Source organism: Sarcophilus harrisii, chromosome 4, assembly GCF_902635505.1.
Source record: "Sarcophilus harrisii chromosome 4, mSarHar1.11, whole genome shotgun sequence".
Classification (NCBI taxonomy): Eukaryota; Metazoa; Chordata; class Mammalia; order Dasyuromorphia; family Dasyuridae; genus Sarcophilus; species Sarcophilus harrisii.
Window position 1 is genome coordinate 306,005,943 of NC_045429.1, and position 15,191 is coordinate 306,021,133.

Sequence of the window (15,191 nt, forward strand, 5' to 3'; positions counted from 1 at the left end):
ATATCAATATAAAAAACAAAGACAATCTTGCCTTTAAGGAGGGAAATAAGACAAAAGGGTATTGTGGCCAGGGAAGGATATTTTGGTTAGGAAAGTTACAGGGATGATGAATAGAGCTATAGCAGGAATAGAGTGGCATTCATTCTAGGAATAATTTGTTTATGGTTCCGTAACTAGAAAGGTAGGGGAAAAGGCCAAGTGTATGCAATGGAACATAAGTGAGGAGATAGCTTAGGAGCACAGTGTAATTAGAATCTTAGCTAGATGTCCTAGATAACTGAGACCACACTCAATTGGGCAGTTTATCCAGGGTCCCAAGGATTACATCTTCCAGAAATTGGTTTCTGGACATTCTAACAGCATGAGAGTGGTCAGAAGTGAAATCATAAAAGGAATGCTATGAGGTAACATGTAAGTGATCAGTGACCATCTACTTGAAGACATGCAAAAAGAGAAAATTCAACCATTTCTCAAGGGAATCCATACCACTTTTAGATAGTTCTAATTTTTTAAGAACTTTTTTTCTTGAAATCTAATCCACATTTGCCTCCTTTCAGCTCCATCCATTCCTATTGATTCTACCCTCTGGGACCAAATGAGACAAAACTGATTTCTCCTCCATATGACAATCGGATCATTCAGATACTTGAAGACTGCTATCTTGTCCCACTTCTAGACTAAAAATGTCCAATTTGTTCACCCAATCTTAGGTACAAAGACCTTTTTTTATTCTGGATACTGCTGCTTATCAATGTCTTTAATATAATTGGGCCTAGAACTTAACACAATACTATGTTTGAGGTCTGGTTGGAATTGAGGCCTCTTAAAAGAGCCTTTAGTCATATTTGCTTAATTGGCTGGCACATCACAGTGCTTTCACATTGAGCTTTCATTCTGCTAAAACCTCCAGCTCGTTTTTGGAACACTTGCTTCTAAACATATCTTGCCCTTCTGATATTTGTGAAATTAATTTATTGTACTATTATATAAGACTTTAAATTCAGTCCTATTGAATTTTCACTTATTAAACTTAGCCCGTTTCAATGTCAACATCTTTATCATATATGTTAGCTATCCCTCCTGGCTTTTCATCAACATTCTGATGAGTGTTCTATCCATATCTTTATTTGGATCATTGTTATGAGTAGTAAATAACACAAGGTTAAGTTCAGACACCTTGGATTCTCTACTGGAAGCCTCTTGCCTCATTAATACTAAATCATTAACTCTGGTTATTCATCCAGTTCTAAATCAATCTAAATTTTTTTAATCATCTAATCTATATCTTACCATTTAGATTTTTTTCAGTAATTGAAGTTAAGCTTACTAGGTTATAGTTTGCAGATTCTGTTCTCTTAATTTTTTTTTTTCAATAGGACATTTTCCCAATTCCAATCTTGTGGCACCTCTCACATTTTCAGATATCCCTGACAGTGGCTCAGCAGTGACATCTGCCAATTCTTTCAGGATCCAAGGATGTAGTTCATTTTGGCCAACTAACTTGAATACATCAAGAGCAACTAGGTATTTTCTTACTATTTCCCTATTTATCTTGAATATCAATTCCCTATTAATTATTTTTGCTTTGCCTTTTCCTGTGCAAAGTCATTCTCCTTGACAGAGAAAATGGAAGCAAAATAAAGACTGAGCAACTCTGCCTTCTGTCTTTTCTGGCCATAGATGATCTTCCTTAAGAATATAACAAAACTTTAATTCATGATTGTACTTTCTGTGGAAGACACTGACTTCATCCATCCTTTTCATGTAATGCCAAAGGTCACTTTTAATGGGGTGACCAGTTCCTCCATTTGGCCTATTTCATAATTCTGCCTTAAGGTCATGACCGTCCCCTCTTAATGGTTGAGATAAAGGTGTTATAAACATTCCTTAATGTCATTAGAATATCAGTAACCTCCATCTATGAGGCTATCCCCACCTAGGTCTCTGCATTATGTCATTGTTCTTATACCATAAAAGGCTTGCTGTCCCTACTCAGGGCTAGACTCTTTGAGATGATAGTCTCGTCTAGCCCTGGGATCCATTGGTCCCAGTATTTCTCTCCATTTAATAAACTATTGAATTGGTCTCTAATCTCTGTCTTGCTCAGTTTCTTTCGGCATTACATTTGGAGGTCCCCCAGCGAGATGATTAGAAAATGAGCAGGATTAGAGATGAGACTTTCGGGTCTCTGCCTTGGGCAGGGTGGCTACGAATCTGAACTCTTGGCCTGGAGAGGTCGGGCTCTCCTGGATTTCTTTCCAGAGCCTCCAGGAAAGAGAGCAGTTGCCCAGCCACAATGGCCTGATGGTAGACAACCCTATTTCTGCCACAGGAGAGTAAGTTTGTCTGGGTACCTTTTGGGGTATCATGTAGTTATGTCTTAAGACTTGTTTTGTTTGTTTGGTTTGGTTGATGAATAACCGGATTCACCGGGTTGCACGGTTGTACGGTTGTCACTTTTGGGGTGCCCTTGGGGTACCAGTTGGTTTGGTTGATTAGTGAATAACCGGACGCGGGTGTCACTTGGGGTGCCCTTTTGGGGATTGCCATTTGCTTGGTTGGTGAGTGGCCTACTGGACTGGGGAGGTCGCTACTGGAGTGTGATCTAGACACTCCGCCGCCTCAAAACTCTTTTAAACTCTTTCTTTCCAACTCTTTTCCAGAGACCTAGGTGGGGATAGCCTCATAGATGGAGGTTACTGATATTCTAATGACATTAAGGAATGTCTATAACATCTTTATCTCAACCATTAAGAGGGGATGGTCATGACCTTAAGGCAGAATTATGAAATAGGACAAATGGAGGAACTGGTCACCCCATTAAAAGTGATCTTTGGCATTACATTCAGAAGGCTAACATCCATTCTATAGACTTAGTACATACCTGCAATGACATATGTATACACCCAGTTACTGAAATGAAAAATAAGGAATTGAGAGAGTTTATTATACTTAAAGAAATAAAGGTATAGAATGGTTATCTGTGATCATAATCCTCTGGGCCAAGTTCATAGACATTAATAATATTCCAAGAGTATTTTTTAAAAAAATTTTTAATCTTCAATACATTATCTCATTTTGTCCTCATAGCATCCTGTGAGGTATTGTTATCCCCATTTTAGGTTGAAGAAACAGGCTCAGGTGACACACTGGAAAAGGTTCACTGGCTTTGGAGTCAGAAGATCTGGCTTCATATCCCACTTTCTGATACTTATTACTCATGTGACTTTAGATAGGTCAGTAAGTCCTTCTGGTGTCTGTGTAATGAAAGAAGACTGAGCTCAGTAGCCTCAGAGGTCTCTTTCTGCAATAATTTACCTGTAATTATCTAGTATGTAAGTATGGGAGGCAAGATTCATACTTCAGGCTCTCCCAACTCCACTATGAGTACTGTTTCTATTTTATATATGTTTTAATTTTTTTATTTTAGTAGTATTTTATTTTTCCAAATGCATGCAAAGATAGTTTTCAGCATTCAACTTTTTAAAACCTTGTGTTCAAATTTTCCCCCCTTCTCCCTACTCCAAGATAGCAAGCAATTCATATGTGCAAATCTTCTAAATATATTTCCATATTCATCATACTGAGGAAAAATAATCAAATCAAAATGGAAAGAAAAAAACACATGAGAAAGAAAAAAATAAGCAAATAAACAACAACAACAAAGGTGAAAATACTATGCTTTCATCTACATTCATTCTCCATAGTTCTTTTTCTGGATGTGGATGGTACTTTCCATCAAAAGTCTATTAGAATTTCCTTGAATCATCTGATTGTTGAAAAGAGCTAAGTCTTTCTTAGTTGATCATCACATAATCTTACTATTACTATATACAAGATTCTCTTGCTTTTGCTCACTTCACTTGAATTGATATTCATATATGTCTTTTCATGCTTTTCTGCAATTAGCCTCCTCATCATTTTTATAGAACAATAATATTCCATTATATCCATATACCATAATGTATTATCCATTCCTCAATTCATGGTCATTCACTCAATTTCCTGTTCCTTGCCATCACAAAAAGAACTGCTACATTTTTGCACATGTGAGTCCTTTTCCCTCTTTTATAATGTCTTTGGGGTATAAGCTCAATAGTAACTGTTGGATCAAAAATAATGCAATGTTTTATAGTCCTTTGGGCATAGTTCCAAATTGCTCTCCAGAATGGTTACATCATTTCACAATTCCACCAAAAATGCTTTAGTGTCCCAGTTTTTGTACATCCCCTCCAACATTCATCACTACTTTTTCCTGTCATCTTAGATGTGTAGTGGTGCCTCAGTTGCCTCAATTTGCATTTCTCTAATCAATAGTGATTTAGAGCAAGCAGGTTAAGAAACTTGCCCAAGGACACACAGCTAGGCCAGATTTGAACTCAGGAAGAGGAGCCTTCCTGAATCTAGGTCCCGTACTTTATGCACCATGCCACTTAGCTCAGTTTCAAAAGTAGGTACTTTATCCATGTTTATAATCATATCCTCCCAAAAGTCAAATATAAAAGAATAGTAGTAATGACTTCTCCTTGCTATTTCTATCTGAAGCCCCTCAAAAAGATGAGAGAAGTTAATAATGATGTGGATAGTAATACTGTAATGCCGAAGAAACTGAGCAAGACAGAGATTAGAGACCAATTCAATAATTTATTAAATGGAGAGAAATACTGGAACCAATGCATCCATGTTGATCCCAGGGCTAGATGAGACTATCATCTCAGAGTCTAGCCCCAGGGACAGCAAGCTTTTTATGGAATAACAAGAAGAATGACATTACTGATATTCTAATGACATCTGAAATGGATAAACCTTTATCTTGTCAAACATTAAGGAATTTCTATAAAACCTTTATCTCAAACATTAAGAGGGGAAGGTTATAACCTAAGGCAGAATTACAAAATAGGACAATTGGAGGAACTGGTCACCCCATTAAGAAGGGACTTTGGCATAACAATACCAACTCAAATTTGTATTGCCCTTTAGGGTTTATAAAGTGCTTATTGCTCTGGAAAGTAGGTGGCTCAAATATTATTTTCCCTAATTGAGACAATTCTCAACCAGAAAGTAAAATGACTTGCTCAGTGTTATACAGCAATTCAAGGCTAGAATTTTAACCCAGTTCCCCCAGTACAAAGTATTGTACATTACCTACTGCATCTACCCACCAGACTCAGGTGCCCTGCCTAGCCGCCCACCATGTATACTTTCCTCTTTCTCCACTTTGCAATATAATGGCTCTCCATTAGCTACTTACTCACTGGACTTTAAGATGTAAAACCTTTTAAATACTGACCATCTGTTTTTACACATCAAAAGACATTTGGTCCAGACCAAAATGCCATTTTCTCCAGACTAACTCTCATTTATTTTAGCATTTATGGAAAACTTGAAGGAAGACTTTTTTTTAATGTTCCTTCAGGCAGTTGAGCTTGATTTCATCTTTTGTTGTTGTTCAAAGATCCCAGAAGAACATGATCTGGAGAGCCAAATCCGAAAAGAGCGGGAGTGGCGGTTTCTCCGCAACACACGTGTAAGAAAGCAAGCACAGCAGATCATCCAGAAGGGTAAGTGGGGCCTCCATACATATAATACCTTTAATGCTATCTTTGATTTGCTTCTTTTCTAATGTAAAGGAGACTTTTTTTCCCTGTTGAAGAAAGCCACCCATTAAGTATCTTTTTATTTCTTTGGTATGGATGCTTCCTTAACTAATGCAGATCACAAGCTCTTTGTGCTTTCATAAATGACATTCATGGTTTGCTTTGACCAAGAACTTCATCACCACATAGCCAATCTGCTATTGAATCCCTACAGATTTAGGTTGATCTATTTGAAATAGATCAATATTCAGTCACTGAACCTTTATTTGAAATATCATGAACTAGGTATAATATGCCAGATCTTGCACTTTACTGATATAGTCTTTAAGAAACCCTAAATATTTCTATGCTATGATAAAGCATCATTGTAATATGATTAGGAAACAAATGAGATGGATCACTGAAGAAAATTGGACATTTCCCCCTTAATCTCTATGACAGTATGTACTTTTCAGAGTCTAGAATGGGCAGGAACAAAAGTATACAGAACCCCTAGAGAGTTTCTCAATGATTTAGTATCATGGAAATTTGACCATCTGCTTTGCAGATTCCCTAACTCCTGAATATCAAAGAATCTCAGATTAAAGAGATTTGAGGTCATTTAGACTAGCCTGAAAAAGAATTGCTTCTATAAAATAATCAATAATTATTCATTCAGTATCTGCTTGAAAATCTCCCGGGAGAGAGAAACAGATTTCCTCTGAAGCAGTTCATTCTCCTTTTTGGATAGCTCTAATTATTAATTTTTTTTTTTTATTTAATAGCCTTTTATTTACAGGATATATACATGGGTAACTTTACAGCATTAACAATTGCCAAACCTCTTGTTCCAATTTTTCACCTCTTACCCCCCCCACCCCCTCCCCTAGATGGCAGGATGACCAGTAGATGTTAAATATATTAAAATATAAATTAGATACACAATAAGTATACCTGACCAAAATGTTATTTTGCTGTAGAAAAAGAATCAGACTCTGAAATATTGTACAATTAGCTTGTGAAGGAAATCAAAAATGCAGGTGTGCATAAATATAGGGATTGGGAATTCAATGTAATGGTTTTTAGTCATCTCCCAGAGTTCTTTTTCTGGGCATGGATAGCTCTAATTATTAAGAAGTTTTTCCTAAATCTCCTTTTGCCTTAAAAAAATCATTTTTTAATATTATTTTTTAAATTTGAATTCTAAATTCTGTCTCACCAGTTTCTCCCCACTCATTCTCCCCCACTAAACAATATGAGATCAGTTATACATGTGAAATCATGTAAAAACATTTCCTCATTAGCCATATCATAAGAAAAATTAAGAAAATGAAAAATAAATACTCAGCTTACAATCAAAATTCATTAGTTCTCTCTCTGGAAGTGAATAGCATTCCTCCAGAATTGTTTTGGATCATTGTATTAGAGTAGCTGTCTTTCACAGTTGATCATCATTACAATATTGCTGTTACTGTACACAATGATGTCCTGATTCTACTCACTTTGTTATGCCAAAGTTCCCTTTTAATGGGGTGACCAGTTCCTCCAATTGTCCTGTTTTGTAATTCTGCCTTAGATTATGACAGTCCCCTCTTAATGGTTGAGACAAAGGTTTTATAGACATTCCTTAATGTCATTAGAATATCAGTAACCTCCTTCTATTAGGTTATCCCCACCTAGGTCCCTCCATTATGTCATTGTTCTTGTTATTCCATAAAAGGCTCCCTGCCCCGATAGTCAGGCCTAGACTCTTTGAGATGATAGTCTCGTCTAGCCCTGGGATCAACATGGATGCATTGGTTCCAGTATTTCTCTCCATTTAATAAATTATTGAATTGGTCTCTAATCTCTGTCTTGCTCAGTTTCTTCGGCATTACAACTTCACTCCTTCTCAGTTCATATAAGGCTTCCCAGGTTTTTTCTGAAATCATTCCTCTTGTCATTTTTTATAATACAGTAATATTTCACCACAATCATATACTACATCTTGTTTGGCCATTCACCAATTGAAGAGCATTCCATCAATTTCCAATTCTTTGCCACCACAGAAAGAGCCACTATAAATATTTTTGTATCTCTAGATCTTTTTCCCTTTTCTTTGATCTATTTGGGATTCAGATCTTAGCAGTGGTATTGTTGCATCAAAAAATATTTTGTACACGTTTTCATAACTCTTTGGGTTAGACCAGTTCACAACTCTACCAATGGTACATTAGTGTCCCTATTTTTCCTCATTATCTCCAGCCTTTGTTATTTTCTTTTTCTGTCATATTAGCCAGTCTGATAAAAATGTTTTAGAGTTGTTTTAATTTCCCTTTCCCCAATCAGTATTAATTTAGAACATTTCTAAATCTCCTTTATTAAAAATCCCAACAATTGTTCCTAGATTGGCCCTGCAGGACCATACAAAGTTGGTCTAAACTGTCATGGTCATTTACGTACTTCAAGACTTTTTAACATGACCATTCTGGCTCCCTATCCCTCCTTTCCTTTTCCTTTCTCTTTTCCCCTGCCAAATTTTATCTAGACTAAAACCTCACAAGATTTCAGCCAATCTTCTTATGATATTGTACCTTCTCCATTGTAACTGTCCTCCTCTGGAAAAATTTCCAACCCATCCTTCACTCCAAAGTTATTTTCCTAAAGTACAAGTCCAATCACATCACCCTACCGCTTAATCAACTTCTGCTAAAGTTAATATGACCTCTGGAATCAAATATAAAATCCTCCGTTTGGTGTTCAAAGTCCTTTATAACTCTTAGCCCCATTCATCTTTCCAGTTTTAAATCTTACACCCCCTTGCCACCTTCATCCTTAATATACACTGCAGTTCAGTGACACTGGCTTCTTTGACATTGCTCAAATAAGAAAATCCATCCCCAAACATGGGCCTAGGATCCCTCATGCATAGCATGGGATAATTAGGACCTGTGGTGCCAGGGTTTTTCTCACCATTGATATAGTCTTCAAGAAACCAGGATTACCTCCACATCATGATGAGGTTTTCAGGGCTGTTGCTATTAATTTATATTGAGTTTGCAATGATCTAAAACACCAGTTTATTTTTTTGTTTGTTTGTTAAGATGTTGACTGGATGTCTCAGTGTGTAGAGTGCTGGATTTGGAATCAGAGAAAATGTATGTCCAAGGTCTGTCTCACTCTTTACTGACTCTAGGACCCTGCTCAATTCATTTTACTTTTTTTTTTTCCTGCTGAGGTAATTGGGATTAAGTGACTTGCCCAGGGTCACATAGCCAGGAATTGTTTTAAGTATCTGAGATCAGATTTGAACTCGGGTCCTCCTGACTTCAGGGCTAGTGTTCTATCCACTACACCAACTAACTGCCCATAGTCATTTAACTTTTTTGAGCCTCGATTTCCTCATCTGCAAAATGGGGATATTATTCATACTTATTTGACAGGGTTGCTGTAAGGATCAAATGAGATAACATGTAAAATGTTCTGCAAACTTTAAAACTTTACACAAATGCTTACTACCATAAATGCTATTTTTACTTTTGATTCAGGGTTTTTAGATTTCTTTGTTAATTAATGAATTTTTTTCCCCCTGCCTCCCACTTCCACCTGTGCTGGGGAGAAGAAACTAAAAAAAAATTTTTATAATAGATACACATAGTCAAGCAGAACCTTCCTACACTGGCTGTGTCCAAAATTGTCGATTTCATCTCTCTCACAGAAGATGATTAGCATGCTTCATTATTGGGCCTCCATAATTGTGATTAGTCATTGCATTGCACTGCAGAGTTCTTAAAATTTTCAATGTTGTTTCTCTCTACAATGTTGTTATCAAGTAAATTGCTTTCCTTATGTCATTTCTTATGTCAGAGTGCTACTCCATTCATATACCATAACTTGTTTGGCCATTCTCCAATTGATGGTCTTCTTGTAATTTCCATGTTTTTGCCACTATGTTTGAATGCCCCCAAAAAAAATAAAAATTCCTCTTCATAAAAATTCCTCTCTAGCTACACCCTTCTGAGAAACTGAGTTTCTCAAAGCAAGGTATAAGACTTTATGTTTCTTCCAGAATCTTGGATTCTGTCCAGTGTTCTAGCCAGTTGAAATGTTATAAAATAATAGCTAACATTTATATGTTTCCTATGTGCCAAACATTGTGCTAAACACTTTACAATTCTGAATCTATCATCCAACATGTTCTTTATCCCTTGTTGCTTTGTTTTATTCTGTAAGCATGATATGTTACCTTTATCAGTTATTGATCAGTTTGTTAAAAAAACACAGGATCTACTGCAGATCCCTGAGCCTATCCACTTGCTACTGCTTTACAAATTGACTATGAACCATTAATTACTCTTTGTTCCCAACCATTCAGTCAATTCTAAATATCTCATTGTCCTGTTGTTTAGCCCACATCCCCTGTTTTGATCAAGAATAACATGAGAAAGTGATAAAGTATCTCACTAAAATCTAGATAATCTCTAAGTATTACAGCCCCTTGTTCTACCAATCAAGTAATCCTGTCCAAAAAAAAAAAAAGATAATGATATCAGTCTGACGTGACTCATTCTATTAATAAGCCCATGTCGGCTCTTGATGGTCACTGCTTCCTGTTCTCAAAGCACTAAACACAGAATTTGGTAGTTTGAAGATGATCTAGTCCAATCTGTCTCTTTAATAATACATTTTACATTTTGCCAGACATCCACATCAAAATCTCTAGCTTATCATTGGCAATATCTTTTCTCATATTTTGAAAATTGGAGCAGTAGTTCTTGTCTAATACTATGATACAATAATGCATATCTTTTAAATCTAAATTGGTTGTTAAGTTCCATGTGCATTCACAGCAATCCTGTTAGAAAAAAATTTTCCATTTCTCATTGAAATTGCTTTTCTTTGTGTCTTTAGAATTACATATTGAAAGACCTTCCTAGTCTTTCTGAGCTAATAGGATCATAAAATCTACTCTTCTAAAATCTAGGGTACATGTCAGATTATGACCAACTTTCCTTTCGTCTTCCATCATTTCTCCTAGTGTTCTCATCCTTTCTATTTCAACAACTTGTAACTCTTTAGTGATTCTAAGTAGCCACTTTGTTCATTGTTTTCTCATCTTCAAAAAAAAATCAACTCTGAAATGTACAATTTCTCCCTGGGGGCTTCTCCTCCCCTCTGGTTGGAGAAAGTAGGGGATAGACCTGTGGGAGCTGCTTCCAGATCCTCACTTTGAAGCAAGCACTCAGGGAAGTCACCTTCTTTGTGATTGCCAGAATCTCATCATCCTGCAAAATGTGATCTTTGAAACTCATAACTCAGATCTTTTCTGCCCTGACCACGTGCTGGGTAGCTTCCTCTCCTCTCCATCTCTGACTTTTAAACTTTTTTTCTGTGTGTTGTCTTCTCCCATTAGTCTGTGAGTTCCTTGAGAGCAGAAACTGTCTTTAGCTAACAAATCTGCAAATATACTATGATCTGTGTTGTTCAGGAATAATATAGATATGATATAAATCATGTGTTCTTTCCTCTATACTTATTTCTGATGTTTACTTGATAAAAAGTTGTTTGCTATAGTGTAACAAGTGCTATATTTGTATCAAAGATACAAATTCTAGATCCAAATTCTTCCACAGACATGTTCTACCTGGGAGACCCCAAGCAAGTCACTCATTTTATGTGTGAATCATAAAAATAATTTTTGGGGGACTTTGCATGGTACTTGACACATAATAAATGTTTATTAACTCTGATTGATTCTAGTTTAAGAAATTTAGATTTGTTATTAAGAAGAACCAAAAAATTATTAGTTACTCTGCTTTTCCCAGAGTGCTTCCATATATAACTGGAGAATTCAAATTCTCCTTCACTAAGGCTCTGTGCCAAGATTGTGAAGTTTCCTAAACTCTTCTTTGGTTTTCTCCTTCTATCTAGGTAGTCTGTGGTATTCTTTGCTAACAGTGTCATCTCTGTTGCTGCCTCCTTTGATCTTTACCCAGATGTTATCCATTCTATATTATTTCACTTGACCTTCATTTCCTGTGATTAGTATAGATGTCATTTCCCCATATTCTAGACAAGTAAATTATAGCACATAGAGAACCAGTGACTTTTCTCAAGATCATCCAGGTAGGACATGTTTATGGAAGAATTTGGATCCAGTTTCTTCTTGTCTCCAAATATAGCACTACATTATATCAAACAACTTTTCATTAGGTAAGCATCAGAAATAAGTGGGGGAGGGGAGAACAAATGATTTATATTATTCCTGAACATTACAGAGCATGGTGTATTTGCAGATTTGTTAGCCATAACCATCATAAGTACAGAAATATTCTTTGCAGAGAAATAAAATACACTCAATAAAATCTAATGATGAAAAAGCCTGATTTAATCAGAATAAGCACGAAAATAAAAGTTACAATTTTTTTTTTCACCTGTGAGCTAGTAAATTTAAGAGTAGATTTTTCTCTTTTGGGAAATGATACAATTGTATCATTTTAAGCAAATGCAGGAACTCTAAAGGGCCTTGGTTTGCAAGTCAGCAGCCAGAACTTTCAGGAACTATACTGATTACAGATGATAGGTACAGCATTGCCAAAGGATCTGGCATAAAATAAATAATTTAGAAACTCTTAACAGATTCTATTGATTTACCACTTTGACCTTTCTTCCTGTCCCATAAGGTTCTGATGAATAATGTGTTACTTCTTTAAAGCCATAAGAAGGGCTCAATAAGATAAACTCTTGTCGCTCTCAACTGAGCTAAAAGGGTACTGTCAGAGTGGGGCCTTTGTCAAATGTCATTCCAATTATTCATCCATCCAAACCAGGTTATTTAGCTAAACTGAATTATGTGATCTCATAATACTCACCCACCATCTAAATGGCTCTAGTATATACCCTTGCTCCACTGAGCATAACAAATGATTGTTTACTTCTCAAGTTCAGTGACATTTCTGAAACATTTTTATGTATAGTCTCATTTACACTTACAGTTTTTTTTTTCTTTTTATTGTATCTCTGGCTCATGTTTCATTAACAGGTATACTCATGCACTATTGAAAGCTAATCTTGTTTTTTTTTATAACTTTTCACGTCTCTATGAGGTAGTAGTCAGGAAACTAGATAAAGTTCACAAATGTTTGAACATTTATCGTCTTAGAGGCAGCTGGTAGTGCAGTGGATAGGGTGCTATGCCAAGAGGCACAAAATGCGAGTTCAAATTTGACCTCAGACACTTAACTAGCTATGTGACCTTGGGCAAGATAATATTTATAAAAAGGGCTTAACACAATGCCTGGCATGTGGTGAAATAATAAATAGGCTTTTTCTCCCCTTTACCCCATTGATACCTTTTACCATCTACCTCCAATCTTCCTTTCTAGCTTTATTTTACATTATTCATATTCACACATTCTACATTACAGCCATGTTAGATGGTAGCCAATCTAATTCTGCCATCTTTTACTTGAAAATCCATCCTCTCTTGCTTTGAATACAGTCTCCATCTTCACCTATTAAAATCTTTCTCTTCAAGTCTAAACTCAGGTGTCACTTCCTCCAGAAAACCTTTCCATATCCTTCCTAGTAAAGTAGAACAAGACCATTCTCTGAAACTAGTGGTCAACACCTTATTTTTCTGAATTCTAGAAATTGTTTTCCTTAGAGAATGGAAGTTCTTTGAAACCTCAGCCTTTTAGTTTGGATTCCTCAAATGAACTGGTTAACCTATTGCTCAAGACAATCTACTGCTGAGTCTGCCTTGGACAATTAATAGTTAGAGGCTATCTGGGCCTATGACATTAAAAAAGAATTTCTACTGTAATGTTTTAGGTCTGAATTAAATAGTAAAATCAGAGCTGAGTGTCAAGAAACCAAAATTGGTATTTTGCAAACAGAATAGGCCATCTTTGTGTAGACCAGATTTAGATTTACTTTCTCAGACTTAGTAAAATGGGATGAGATGTGTTTGTCAGGAGAACTGTTGAACTGCTATAAAAATAAGCAAATGAGAGATTGTAAGATGTCAAAATAACACATGTATACTTAAAACTGAGAAGGATTGAACACTAATTTTAAATCTGTCCTCTTTCAGCTATTTATCATATTCAAAGTCTGGCTTCAGTAATACCTTTATTTGAAAACAAGCAAAATTTAATACTTTGAACCAGATTAACCAAATAAGTAAAACCTGTTATCAGCAAATAGAGCGCTCTTATCCATTGACAGTTATATATCCAGGTGGTTAATTTTCTACATTTTCCTTATTCCATGCTCCATTTCCCTTTATTCCCTCTTGGTCCATCCTTCAGCTTCATCCTCAGTGTCAGTGGTTCTCTTGTGCTAACATCCAAAATGTACATATCATTTCTTAATAATTTGAGAATCTGAAGTATCACTAAAGTAGCACCTTTCTCTTTAATTTCTTTACATCAAAACTATATCTAGATTTCTTACCACTAAAATGTTAAAATGAAAAAGCTGTACTGATTAGCTTAGATAATTGAAACCTTATAATTTAGTTATCCTTTGTCTGATCAGTTTGAACCTCTTTGTCATAAGAATGAAATGAGACTAGGATGGATGCTCATAAATTGATGATAATATATGCTACTTTAGATGCGTAAAGAAAAAAATAATGTTATCAAAACCATTTAACACATTAACCCTTTATCTAGACAGCTTTTTTCAAATACTTTCAAGAATGAATTTATATAAATACTGTGAACCTTGATTCCAACATCATGATGTCATTGGGCCTCTTCAAGTACAAAGAATAAAAAACAGCCAAATTTTCAAAAATGCTTTCAAGAATAGGTATTTTTACATACCATAAGGATAACAGCATATAAAAAACACGCACTTGTGTGACTGTTTGTGTTTGTGTGTGTGTATATTTTAGTTTATGGCCAGGCATCACCACTTAGTGGTACTTAGAAATAAACGCAGAGATGCTTATAGCATAGTGACTCTCAGTATAAAAAGGATCTTAAAAAAAAAAAAATCCTGGTTGTAAGAAATTTTAATGACCAAGCTTATCATTAAAGAGAAATGAGAAAATGCAGCTCCCTCCCTTTACAGAGATAGAGAACTATAGGTATAGAATATTACATATACTGTCAAACTCATTTTATATGTTTGTTAGTTTTGCTAAATAGTGTTTTCACTTTTTTTTTTAATCCTTTGTCATAAAGGATAGCTCCCTGGGTTGAGAGCTGGGGTAAGAGAGATTAGGAAATGAAAGTGAACAAATTGTCAGTACTTTTTTTTTATATTAACAAGAATATTAGGCCTATACTCCCAGTGACATTAAAGAAAGAAGAAAGGGACCCATATTTATATAAATATTTATAGTTACTCTTTTTATAGTAGCAAAACTAGTGGAAACTTACTATTAATTGGCAAGATGTCTGAACAACTTATAGCATAGGAATATAATGGAATAGTATTGTTCTATAAGAAATAACAATGGATGATTTCATAGAAACCTAGGAATACTTGTATTTTATATTTGAATAAACTGAGATAGATAAAAGTTAATGGATAATACCACATCCAACTCTTTTTTGAACTCTTTTAAATTATTAGCCTATGCCATTTTTTGAAGTAATAAAGTCTATCTGTTTCATAACCATT

At 35.4% G+C, this 15,191-nt stretch overlaps 1 protein-coding gene across 6 annotated transcripts in view; it reads left to right on the forward strand.

The window, feature by feature from the left end:
* The window catches only part of RPTOR (regulatory associated protein of MTOR complex 1), a 511,183-nt gene that overhangs the window by 434,347 nt on the left and 61,645 nt on the right, over positions 1-15,191 (forward strand). For all 6 annotated transcript variants that reach the window (XM_031965593.1, XM_031965594.1, XM_031965596.1 and 3 more), the window contains one exon: positions 5,456-5,561. In XM_031965593.1, the coding sequence (XP_031821453.1) occupies positions 5,456-5,561 (106 nt within the window). The remainder of the gene's footprint in view (positions 1-5,455; positions 5,562-15,191) is intronic.